The 13157-nt window shown below is 44.7% G+C and overlaps 1 protein-coding gene across 8 annotated transcripts in view; it reads left to right on the forward strand.

Moving 5' to 3' along the window:
* The window catches only part of RIPOR2 (RHO family interacting cell polarization regulator 2), a 250511-nt gene that overhangs the window by 209665 nt on the left and 27689 nt on the right, over positions 1 to 13157 (forward strand). For 6 of the 8 annotated variants that reach the window (XM_073224922.1, XM_036994282.2, XM_073224920.1 and 3 more), the window contains exons 11-15: positions 96 to 244; positions 1576 to 1705; positions 5344 to 6015; positions 8975 to 9156; positions 11361 to 11529. In XM_073224922.1, coding sequence (XP_073081023.1) covers positions 96 to 244; positions 1576 to 1705; positions 5344 to 6015; positions 8975 to 9156; positions 11361 to 11529 — 1302 coding nt within the window. Of the gene's footprint in view, positions 1 to 95; positions 245 to 1575; positions 1706 to 2098; positions 2243 to 5343; positions 6016 to 7812; positions 8886 to 8974; positions 9157 to 11360; positions 11530 to 13157 lie in introns of those variants that run through there. The other 2 variants (XM_073224923.1, XM_036994283.2) reach the window with 2 other exon arrangements.

Genomic DNA, 13157 nt, shown 5'->3' on the forward strand with positions numbered 1-13157 from the left:
CACCACTCCGGAATGACTCGACCGGCCGAGAGCCACCGCCGCCTACCTCACTCCTGTGCTGTCTCATAAGACCCTCCGCCTCCCTCTCTCACTAGGTCACAGAACTCAAAGGTCTAGCAACGCACCTCCTGGTCGGCAGTGTGACCTGCGAGACCAAAGAGCTGTTTGCAGCTCGACCTCAGGTGGTAGCTGTTGACATCAATGACCTCGGCACCATCAAACTGAGCCTGGAAATTACCTGGTAGTAAGTTGGCCTTTTCAATTTCATTATGTTAGGAATACGTGATACAGACTAGCGCTGCTCCAAGGCCTGTGCGTGGACCATCAGAAGCGCCAGGGGGCTTGTCACGCAAGCAGACTCTAGGCTCGAGCCCAGACTTACTGGGCCAGAATTTCTCAGGGCCCAAGAATCGGCTTACCCGGCTCCCCAGGCAGCGGTCGTACATGCTGAAGCTGGAGGAGCCCCTGTCTTGCCCCAGCTGCCCTCTTCTACCTCCTGCTCTAAAATATGCCTCTTTCTCTGCTGAACCTTTACATATTTGTAAAGTAATACATCTCTCTCTTAAACTGATTGGAAAGAAAACTGTCCAATATGAGATAGTTTGCCCTCAGAAAAATCCTAACTCTTGCTGTGGTGTTTTAATTGGTTATCCCTCGCCTCTTATGCTGATCTGGAAATTTTTGAATATCCGTAGTCCCTCCACACTCTATTTACTGAAATAGAATATTTCCAAAGGGCAGGAGATAACTTTTGTCTAAGCAGTGAACTTGAAAGTGGTTTTCCGAAGTCACCCCGTGAGAAAGGTCATAAGTTATTAAACACTGGTTGCTCACAACTTTTGATATTATGCTCCTGGAATATCACCAACAAAATATGACGTGTTTGAGCATCAAAATTCAGGGTCCCCTCTACAAATAGAGGATCAGACATGGAAGCAGCGAAGACCTTGTAGCCTTGTCATCGAAACAGTGTCAGCACCTTTTGCCTAGCTCTTCCCTCCTAGTTGGAGTCACTTACGTCCCAAATGCAAGAGCACCCATTCCTCCTGCGGGGCGACCCACTGGCACGCTGATGAGAGCGTCCCTGTGAACAGACAGCTCTTCTCTCCTTAGTTACCAATGAGGCTCTGAGCCTTAGAACGAATGAGGTTTTACTTTTGTTTTCTTCAGAACTGAACAATCATCTATTATTCTCGTGTATTGTTAAAGTGTCTAGCCCTGCAATGCTGAAAGAACTTTTAGACTTCTTCAACATCTGATGTTAGGACAAGCATTAAAATGTTTGCATTTCTAATACTAATGACAAAACAGATTAATCTAGTATCTAAGTATGCAGATAAATCGTGCTGGAGGCTGTGATGATAATCTGTGGCCCCTTGGGTGGGTCTAGACTCAGGTTTCTGCTCTGCTTTCTTTTATCTTGCTTTATTTTCTGACAGACAAGTTTGGCTCAACCCAGCCCAGTCCCCATTGGTTGCATTTACTTGGTATAATAAGGCACTTTCTTGACCTGTGGCCGAGTGATTGTAGGTGATTTTAACCCAGGTCCATTCATGGGGCCCTGTTGTTCTGCAGTCCGTTTGACGTGGAGGACATGGCACCGTCTTCAGGCGCAGGGAGCAAGGCGGCAGCGCTCCAGAGAAGAATGTCCCTGTACAGCCAGGGCACCCCGGAAACGCCCACCTTTAGAGATCACGCCTTCTTTGTAAGTCCTGCGGGATTTCCGGAGGGGAGAGGATGAGCCTCAGGCACTGCTTGCACCCACTGTTTGAAATGCTTAACATCCCGCCTGCCGTAGGGATTCTCAGCCTTCCTGATGGTGGTATCGCTAGAGTTCACCTGGCCAGAGGGACTGAGGAAAGTGCTTTCCAAGATGCCTCTGGCCATCTGCACACAGTTGATGAACCTTCTCTGTCTTCCTCTCCCCTCACCCCGCATGCCAAGTGCTTTGATAATAACATGCAACTAAGATTAGCCTTTTACAGAAGTAGATGTAAAAATGACCTCCTTGCTAATCAGAAACACTCACCAAAAAGCTCACAAAACATGGTAACCTGATGCTTTCCACTAACTCCCCATCTTGCTTTGACTTCTGAAGAGATGGTTGCATCCTTCTCCAGACAAGCTAAGGTCTGTCTTGAGCGCCTTGCAAGGTACTTTCTTTGCCAAGCTGCCCCGCAGCCGCTCTTTCAGTGACCTGCCCTCCCTCAGCCTGAGACGCAAGGCCCAGCTAGAGTTTTCTGTGAGTGTGGGTGGCCTGCCTGAGTCTGAAGTGCTTGCCTTTCTGGGGCTTGGGGCGGGTTTGCTTTGGCATGTCTCTTGTTTTCTCTTCTTCCCTGTCTGGCCCAGTGGTTAACAGTCACAGGTCCCCTGTCCCTGGGGTGGGAAAGTCTGTCATGCATGCACCTTTATTCGTGAGGTGGTTTGTCCTTCCTTCTAATCATCCCTGTTTTTGTGCTGTGATTTTTCTCCACTGTGGCAAAGCTATCCATGGTAACAAGATTTTCATTAAAAAAAAAAAACAGTTACACTCAAGGTCAAAGAAGATTTTAGTTTAGAAGTTAAGCTAGTTTATCACTGATACTCATCTTTACACACAGTTCTAGCATTCAAAACCTGGCATTTGAGGAAATCAGGAATAAAACCAATTTTACTAGAGCTATTTTTATTTAAAGAGGTTCTTAGCCTTAGTTTACTGTGGTTTTTGTCAGTTTTATACTTATACCTTAGTAAAAAACACTCTGTAATTTACATTCAGGATTGCAATAGGTGGCTTACATTGTATGTGTTAACACTTTATGTCACAAAACACACATGTACATTTATAAACACATATATGGAGTATCCTGCTCTTTACAGACCTAAAAATAATCTTTTAATGTCCAGGGAGGAAGGGATTAAAAGTTTTCTGGTTAATAATACTAATAATTGCATCTTATTCATTGAATTATAAAACACAGGTGAAAAGGACTCGGCTAAACTCGAGTGGAGTTTCCCAGGAAAATGGGAAGACTGTATGGGGGAAAACACGCAGCGTGAAAGTGTGTGCCGACGCACCATATTGCTGATAGTTATTTCCATAACTATTGATGTAATGTAGATATTTATGCCCACATATTGTAGGTTGGAGGGGTGGGGAGGAAGTCGGTAAAGGTTTAATAGCATAATTTAAACATGAGCAAGATAAGAAACAACTTGATGGCTTCCTGTAGCCTTTTGGATGAACAAAGTCCTCTTCACAGCTGCTCCCACTTGGCCACAGCCCCGTCGCCCGGGCCCACCACCCGTATGTCCATTCTCCAGCCCCCTGAACTCCCCGCTGTTTTCCAACTGCACCACCCCTTTCAGGAGGTCCTGTCTTTTCACACACTCTGTTCCTTCTCGAGTGCACGTCTTCCGCTTCCTGTCCCGTGCCTCCCAACCTCTAGGGCTGAGTTCCAGGACCATCTCCACTCGGGCAGCAGCCATCCCCTCTCTGGGGCTGTGTCGTCATATGAGTCTGCGGTTCTGACCCGCATTCCCTTGCACTGCTGTGTGCCTGTGTATCGGCTCATCCCCTTGCTAGACTGTAAGTCCCCTTGAGCAGAGCATCTCCACTTATTCTAAGTCAATCTTTGCCACTTCAGTAGATGCAAATTACAACTGAGAATGTGAGACCCCGGGGAAGTGGCAGGGGAGGACTTTGGGATTGGAATGGGAATCCCAACCACCCGGCTCCCTGCCGTGGCCAGTGCCTCCCACCTCCCTCAGAACCGCCAGGAAAGGTGTGCTCTGATGAGCTGAGGTGGGGCAGGACCTCCTGGGGGACCCAAGGGCTCTGGGAGATGCCTAAGGGACCCCCAAGGAGAACGTGCATGGAGGAAGACTCCAGGCCTCCCCCCTTCCTCCCCGGCAGCTCCCCCTGTATCTCTCCTAAAGGCATAAAATGTACTTGGGGGCAGGGGACTTAAATAGAGGAGGGGGAAATGGAGGTAAGTAGGCTGGAAGTGGAGAAGAGGAGCCCAGAACCCCCTCTCCTTTGCAGATCCTGAAGGGGGTTCCCTGGAACTCCTTCCACCCCTTCCCCGACCCCCCAAGCCACAGGAGCACGATCCAGTAATCACAAGAAGAGGGGAGCATTCTCAGTTTTTAGGGGGCAGAAAGTGAGGCTACAGAGTTAGTTGGGTACCCCAGTGATACATTTATTCAAGGGGTCACCTTCCATCAGACAAGAGTAGGGAGTTTGGGTTGAACTAACTGTCAGAATCTAGTGGCCCCAGTCCAGCCATGATGGGACCAGGGACTGTTGGTGGGGGCGGGGGGACAGGGAGCTTTTGTCTCTCTCTGTTCCCCATTTCACTCAGACAACATTTTTGTTTCATGGACTTAGTCCCAGCACTCTTGTGTTAATTCATTGCCTTATATGTCATTAAAATAGGTGTTCGTGTGGTACTTATGATTTACTTAAAAAATCAAATCTAGACTCCAAGAGAAATTACCTGTTTTGAAGGAGTTGATCTTAAAAAACTAGAAAACTTCCCACAGAGCAGCATTTGACACTTAGACACCATATGCAGAGCGCAGTGTAAGGAAAGATGACTTGGAAATTGTTTTAATTTAACAGATTATCTTGGTTACCTGGATATTTCTAACCTTTCCCTTCCTAGTTCTACTCCAGGAATCACAGTGCACCTGACCCAGCCTGGGTCCACTTGACAGGAGACTCAGTGCTTCTAGACACCCTGAGAACTCCAGGAATTTGTAATCCTGGAAGACAGATGTTCAGTTTATTAGGCTTTTTCTTCAATTTTTATAGAAGCTATGCAAGTGTACTTCTAGCCTTTAATTATTTGTGGCATGGTTACTAAATTTATAAGACATTTCCAAGGACCTGGGATTTGTGGATAGAGATTTTTAAAAAATTATTTATGAGAACTGAAGCAGAACAAAGTATCACATCTTTTGTGTGAAATAGCATGAATGTTGGAAAGTCTTCTAAGATAAATGCAAAAAACAAAAATTAGGTAGTATTACTCACACCTCTGGCTGTCAGATATTGTGAGACCCTGGGATTTAGGAAACAAGCGCCATCTCCCCCACCCCCAACCTTTTCTTTTGAGAAATGTCACACTTAAAAATAGTACAATGAACTTTCACCTAGATTCAACACTGGAAATAGAGTTTTAAGGGTTTGTTTTCTTTTGACACACACACACACACACACACACACACACAAAATCAACAAAAAGAATGTTAATAACATGAAAGGTCTGGTTTTTAATTGTCTTCCATTTTGTCTGAAATAAACCATGTCAAATGCATCGCTTACGTTTAACATAATAATGAAATGCCTCTTATCCACAGTCTAATCTACCTGATGACATCTTTGGAAACGGAAAGGCAGGCGAGGAGAAAGCACCGCTCTCTCTCAGCTTCAGTGACCTGCACGGAGGGGACCGCATCCTCGCCCCCGACCCAGCAGGCTCTCTTTCCAGCACATGCTCAGCAAATCCAGAAATTACCATCACCCCGGCAGAGCTGAACCACAGCAGCCTGTCCTCCCAAAACGAGGGCATGGGTGACGCCAGGCCAGCATCTTCCAGAAACTCCTCGGGAGGCGGCCAGGAGCCAAAGCCACACGTGGAGGAAGACGCAGAGGAGCCCGGGGAACCCGAGGCATGCCAGGGGTCTGCTGGTGGCGAGCACCCGTTCCTTGCGAAGGGTGTCGCAGAGGCGCTCCTGCAAGAGTCCGATGAGGCTTCTGAACTCAAGCCTGTGGAACTGGATGCTTTTGGAGGAAACGTCACGAAGCAGCTGGTGAAGAGGCTCACCTCAGCAGAAGCGCCGGCCACCACGGAGAGGCTGTTCTTTGAGGGCTCTGTCCGCAGAGACTCCCAAGGCTGTAGGTCCTTTCTAGACGGAAGCTTAGAGGATGCCTTTAATGGGCTTTTCCTTGCATTAGAACCACATAAAGAGCAGTATAAAGAGTTTCAGGATCTGAACCAAGAAGTCATGCATTTGGATGATATTCTAAAAGTAAGTACTTCTTCAGGAAAATTGAATTCGGTTTGGAGAGAGGTGTGTTAAACCAACATTCTGTTTAAAATAGCATTGTCTTATTTAAAGATCCTGTTCCATCACAAAACCAAGAAAAAAATCGTTATTTAAATGGCATTGATTTTTAACACGAATAGTGCATATGAATTTTTATTTTCCTGACATCAGGTCACTTAACTAAAATGATTAGGAGTTAAAATAACAGCTCTAAAGAATGTCCAAACTCCTTCAGTTCCAGAGTTAGTCCAATTCCAAATGTGAAATGGTGGCATTTTGATCATAATCTCATTGAGACGTTACTGAATACCTCTTGGAGTCAAAAAAAACAGGAAAGCCCTTCGCCAATTGAAGTCAGAGTTAGGCAGCTGCAGTGTGAGAGCCGTGGGCATCCCTTCCCCCTCCGGCACTGCCTTCTGGAGGAATCCTTCTGCTGAACGTGGCCCAAATCTATGAGTCAGAATCTTAAATTAATCATCCGTGAATAATCACCTATCATACTCTAGAAGCTAGGGAACCCCCAACTCCACCAGAGTTTATCTTCTTTAGTCCTGTTCCAGGTCAGACAGCTCAGGGCTGACACAGGAGAGTAGGAATAAAAAGGATATTTCCTCTCAGGCTGAAGGACCTAATAAGGAAATGATTATTGCCATGCTAGAATGTATCTGTCTCCATTTGGCATACAGATTAAATTTTTAAAAACACCGCACCAGAGGTCAGAACTTGAATTTCTTTCCCAAATCCCACTGCCATTTCTTGCATTCTTTGCTTTGCCACTCGGATTCATATCGCCATATTGAAGAGAAGTTGAATATTTTTTCTTGAAAGAGCAATTCTGTTCATGTAAAATAGGCTGGAAAGTAAAGTGCCAGTGGCAACCCACAGAAGGCTGCTGTATCCCTTTGCTTGCTTTAAAACATGGCCTTCCCAGTGGCTTGAAGAACTACATTTCCAAGGCTTTTCTGACCATCCGATCCCTCTCGGTCATGCCCACCTAGCTCTGGAAGGGATCATCGGCCCTGGGCAGATAATAATTCACGCCCTACGTCTCCAGCCTCTCTAATGCCCCTGACAGACTAATTCAGCTCGAGGCAGAGCCTCTGAGAATCAGGGAAGGGTGCTCTGAATCTGCTTTCTGTAAAACAGCTCAAAAGTATGAGCTCAGGGCTCATGTATAGCGGCTGCTTGTCGAGTAATCCAATGAGACCATCTTTTATCCTCTCGACATGATTTTGTCTGCATAATTGACAAGCTTTGTTTGTGGACAACAGGTGTTAAATTTAGAGAGCTAAGACACAAGTCACCCCTCCTAAAATATGCAAACGCCTTGAAGAAAGCCAGTAGTGATGGTAGCTCCCATGTCCAGGCATCTAGGGCGTTGGTAAGTAGCTCATTCCACTAAGAAACAGTGATCAAGTCATTGTCACTTAGTCTTACAAAAATCTGGTGGTCACAGATTTCTTTCCAGAGTGTTATTTCAATCTGCTGTTGTTCCAAAATTATTCTACTAAAATTCTTAACTGCTCCTCTTTTGTTATGATCAATATATTTAAACATATCCAAATTGTGCCGACTGCTAGTCTAGGAAGTTCTGCCTATTGCTAGTCTAGGAAAGAAGACCTCTAGAAGTGGGTTGAGTCTAGACTGGTTCTTTCTCTCCCTCTGAGACTGAAAATAGTACTAGAATTTAGGTCTGGGGCAAGTGGCTTTGTATCCAGCCAGAAATAAAGCATCAGCTGGACAAAGGTTTCTCTTTTTTTCCCCCCTTCACATTCTTAGGATGCTAAACATCTTGAGGATCAGAAACTAAATGATGCCGCCTCTTGGACGGAGATCACTGAGGGCGAATGAAACAACTCTGATTTAAAAGACCGAATGTGCTTTCTGTGCCATCTTGAGTGTCAGAGGCAGATTCCTGCAGGGCCCTTCCTGCCTTGCGTTAAGAAGTCAGCAAAGTGCGCCACCTAACTGGACGGAGGACATTTAGTTCTTCTTGACTGCAGGACTTGTCCTGTCCGGTCCACCCCAGCATCCTCTTGACTATTTGGAAGTACTTCTCTCCATCTCTGTGCCCTTAGCAACTGACATCATTCTGTTTGTTGTGTTTCTGTTTATGTCCAGCAATATAAACTTCTCCAGACTATAGAATGGGTTTGCTCACATAATTCCAGGGCCAGGCCAGGGAACAAGTAGAACTCGGTCCTTCAAGGACAGAGCTGTGGAGGAAGCAGGGCTGTTTGCTGTTGTGCCCATACCATTCATTTTCCCCTTGATGCACAAAGAAAAACTATATGCTGTGAATGTAAAATTAACATTTAAGTCTACTTGCCTAGGGAGTGGAGGTTAGGTGAATTTGAGTAGTTTTCTGTTTCTGGGGTTTGTTTTGTTAATCATTTAGAACAGGTGCCCTGATAGCTAGTTACTGTCTCAGGACACTGAAGACGTTGCCACTTGAGGTTAAAGATGTGTTAGTATTTGGCACAGATTCAGCGATTCTTTAGATTGTCTGCTCATTGTAGTTTTATTGGGGATTGAACACCAGGCAGAGGAGAATAGCAGTTCTGTTTCCAAATCTTTCTAGTTGTAATTTTTTTTTAAGTTTTTATGGGAAAAATTCAAAACTGAAGTAGAGACAATCATAGAATGGATCCCAGTGTGCCCATCCCACAGATTCTATAGTGCTCACCTCCTGGCCAGTCTTATCTGTTCTTCTACCTGCTTACTTCCTTCTGGATTATTTTGGAACAAGTCCCAGTCATTTTATCCATGGTTGTATTTTTTTTACTATGAATATTTTCAATGCATTTTTTAAATGCCAACAAAAATAATAATAAAAGCTTTTTGACAAAAAAGAAAATGTCTCATCTCAAATCGGGTGCCATACCTTGTCTTTCTCCTTCTGAATATGTTGACGTTCTCCTTGGTCATTCTTTCTTTGCAGTGCAAGCCAGCAGCAAGCCGCAGCAGGTCTTCCAGTTTCAGTCTGACAGTTGAGAGTGCTTTAGAAAGCTTCGATTTCCTGAACACCTCTGATTTTGACGAGGAGGAGGATGGTGATGATGTTTGTAATGTTGGAGGAGGTGCTGACTCAGTATTTTCAGACACTGAGACTGAGAAAAACAGGTAAGTCTGAGGCCTGGAGTGTCTGCTTCTAGATGGTATAGTAGCTCTCTGTCACCACCAGACAGGACCTGCTGCATATGTCCACAAAAGATAAAACTCCCTATGGGATTGGCTTACAGTTCCTTTTTACTGTTGAGGCCAACTTTTAAATACTGTTCACATCTTTTGTGTTAAGGGAAAATAAATTGCTTTCCTTCCTTATAAATGAAGGGGGATTTTTGTATGCGTGTGTGTGTGTGGGTGTGCCTTTATGTGTGTACACATACTTCTTATAGGGCTCAGTGTCTGCAACTTGACTCCAATGTAATTAATACCAAATTAACTAACTGTACGGTGTTTCCTGAGAGCTCCTACTAGACGGTCAGTTTGGACCTGGTTTTCCTTGGTTTGTGTCTTACCTCTAATCTCTCCATTTTGTTGCATTTGCTCTCACATTCCCTTTAGTCCAGATGAAGCTCATCAATGCCCATATCTAAACCAGTTTAAGCCCTGGAACACATACTTCCCTTAGAACGTAAGGAGGGATGCCTGGTAACTGCTGACTGTCACTGCCCTCTGCAGAGAGCATGTGGCCTCCTCTAGGGCATGGACAAGCCAGGGCAGTGGGAAGGGGGATGAAGAGGAAATACTGTCACCTTCCCCATCAGGCTTTCTTGTATAGCCAAACCATGTATTCAGAGCTAGAGCCTGGGGCCCATTTTGTAACTTCAGTTGAAGCAAAACAAGGACAGTGAAACATACTTCCATCAATTGCTCCAAAAAAAAATACACACTTTACCCCCAAAAAAGGTGATTTCCACCCATCTTTACTTATGACATGTTATATAAACAGGTTCTCAAATTACAACAAGCTATGGCTGTTCAACCTTCACAAACCTCTGTGGGTGCTGTTAATATTTTGGGGGTTTGTTAATACAAAATAAAACCAGGAAAAGAACAAATGAGATAAAGAATTTTATCCCTTGAGCAAACCGGGGACATAGAAAACTCATTAATTGAATGTAATGTTCAAGTTATGCTTATACATCCTACACTGAGATTTTCCTAACTTAATTGATTTTTCAGATGTTTTTAATTAAAGTATCATTGATATACAATCTTATGGAGGTTTCACATGAACGACACTGTGGTTTCAACATTCACCCATATTATCAAGTCTCCCCCTCTGCCCCCCACCACTGCAGTCACTGTCTATCAGCGTAGTAAGATGCTATAGAGTCATTCATTACTTATCAGATGTTTCTTAAACTGAAAACCTTTCTTTGTACTTATTATCTTAAGCTGTTACATGATATATCAAGGTCAGGCATCAATCTAACTCCTTTTCTTTATGCTATACAAAGCATTTTATACAACCAAACCCTCATAAGTTTTGTATGTCTAATTTGGTCTATCTTACTGTATGTCACCAGAGGCCCTAAGGAAAATTGTGAAAAGTGTGCATGTGCTTTAAATCTGTGTTGACTGTCAGAACACAAGCGGAGTGTTTTCTCCCTGGAGTCAAATGTGAATCAGAGTAAAGCATTCACACCTTTAAGCTCTGGTACATCTTTTTAAATTGTGGAGGCCAGGGAGAGGGAGACCGGAAGCCACAGCTGCCCTGTCACTGCCTAGCTGTGCGAACCAGGACACTGGTTACCATCTCTGCCACTCAGTCCTGCCATGTGTGAAATGAGACAACTATTCCCACCCTCCCACACAGATTACTTTAAGAATAAAATAACATAGATGCAACAGATTCATTTTTATTTCTTTGTGTTGTCTGATTGCCGTGGCTGGGACCTCCAGAACTATGTTGAATAAAAGTAGGGAGAGTGGGCATCCCTGTCTTGTTCCGGATCTTAGAGGAAAAGCTTTCAGCTTCTCACTGTTAAGTATGATGTTGGCTGTGGGTTCGTCATATATGGCCATTATTATTTTGAAGTACTTGTCCTCTGTACCCATTTTATTGAGTTTTTATCATGAATGGGTATTGAATTTTGTCAAATGCTTTTTCAGCATGTATGGAGATGATCATGTGATTTTTGTCCTTTTTATTGATATACTGGATGATGTTGATGGATTTTGGAATGTTGTACCATCCTTGCATCCCTGGGATGAATCCCACTTGATCATGATGTATGATCATCTTGATGTGTTTTTGAATTAATTTGGTTTGCTAATAAGAAATAGCTAATGTTTTGCTCACCTTCCTGCTTCAACAGTTACCAGTCAGCACACCCAGAAGCCAGGGGGCATCTTAGCGAAGCGCTGACTGAAGACACAGGAGTCGGGACTAGCGTGGCAGGAAGTCCTCTCCCACTGACCACAGGGAACGAAAGCCTGGACATCACCATTGTTAGGCACCTTCACTGCTGCACCCAGCTCGTGCAGGTAGGCCAATGGGTTTCAGCCCCAGACAAGTTCACTGTGGATTCAGTGAGACCAAAGAAATGACAGTAGAACGTTCTTGGGGTGAAAGGGTGATACCCAACTTTATTTCCACGGTGGCAGGTCAATCACTAAAATCCGTTCCACTCAGAGCGAGTCTGCGTGCAGCAGTCTGGTCTCTGCCTCTGGGCCCCTCTGCCTGCACAGCCGTCCTCTGGGCCTCTGTCCTCGGCGCTGCCACCACTCCAGCCTCTGCTCTGCTCTCCTGCAGCCTTGCAGCCCTGCCACCGTGTCGTGCCCAGAGCACCGAGTGGGGCTCTTTATATAGAGTCAGTAGCCATGTATGGCCCACAGGTGTGCAGTGAGCTAGTCAACCAGGGCCAGGTGAGAATCCTGCCACAGGAACTCTCATTTTATCCACAAACAGGAAAGAATATTTTTATGACCCATTATCATTACAAGTTAGCTCTCACTCTGGGACACCAGGGAGCTTTCTTTTTGTCTTATTTCAGGCTGTTTACTACCTAAGACTTCACAACAGTGAAGCAAATGTTTTGAAATCCTTGTGGCGCAGGAAGTGCTCCAGCTGTCTGGAATAAGCGCCCTCCCCCAAGCCCTGCTTGCTGACGTGCCTCCTCCTGGTCTGGTTGCTCATCTGCCAGTCTTGTTCTCCCGGCTGGCTGTGGCTGTGTGGGTAACAGGAAAATAACATGAAGGCAAATGTACGATGGTTTTGGGGGGATGCACCAGGCAGGAGGATGCAGAAGGAGCTGAGCTCCTTAGAGCAGGAGACCAACTGGAAGGGCCCCAGGAGCTACGTCTCCAGGATGAACGGGCCCTGAAGGAGCCTCAGGCACCTGCTGTGGTGGGAATCGTTGGCAGCTTGCCAGTAGGTTGGCCAACACCCCAACTGATCTCTTCTGCTGGCTGTTGAATTTAGAAGCCAGTACTGACAACCAGTCTGACAGAAGGTGTGATTTTCTTTTTTTCTGTGCAAAATGGGCAATGATTACTGTTTACTTACAGCTATTCTCTATTCACTAACCATTTGAATGAGATGATTTTCACAGCTCTGTCTTGCTGAGCCTAATACAGTGCTGAGCAAACTACCTGTTTACCTTTTAGAGGTAAAGTTGTTATGTTGTGAGAAATAAGAGAATTTTCCCAAAGACTAATTGACATGCAATATTCAGGGCAGTGTTTCTCCCTATAATAAGGCCACAGTTAAAAGTTCAGCTCTTCTGTGGGGAAAATCAACACTAAGAAAGCAAAACAGGGAGATAGAAAGATGTAAAATGAAGGAGTAAGGATTAGAAAATTTCTCACACCCATTCCTCAGTCAGTGGGTTTATGTATTTATTTGGTATGGAATTGCAAAGAGATAAAAATGGGCATTCCCTAAGAATCATAACAGCTATAATTACATTTAAAATTAAGCAGTTCATTTCTACTGTATTCACTTACATGGGAGGCATTAATTACTGAATTGCTGCACTAGACTTTTAATTTTGAAAACTATTTGTTTTAGAATCCAAATGCTTTAGACAATGCAGAGTGTTCATACGGGTCTGCATCATGCATGCATGCCAGCCAGGTGACTGGGACAGGCCTCTGCAAGACACAGAAAGGAC

This window comes from Manis javanica, chromosome 16 (genome assembly GCF_040802235.1).
Source record: "Manis javanica isolate MJ-LG chromosome 16, MJ_LKY, whole genome shotgun sequence".
In the NCBI taxonomy this organism is placed as follows: domain Eukaryota; kingdom Metazoa; phylum Chordata; class Mammalia; order Pholidota; family Manidae; genus Manis; species Manis javanica.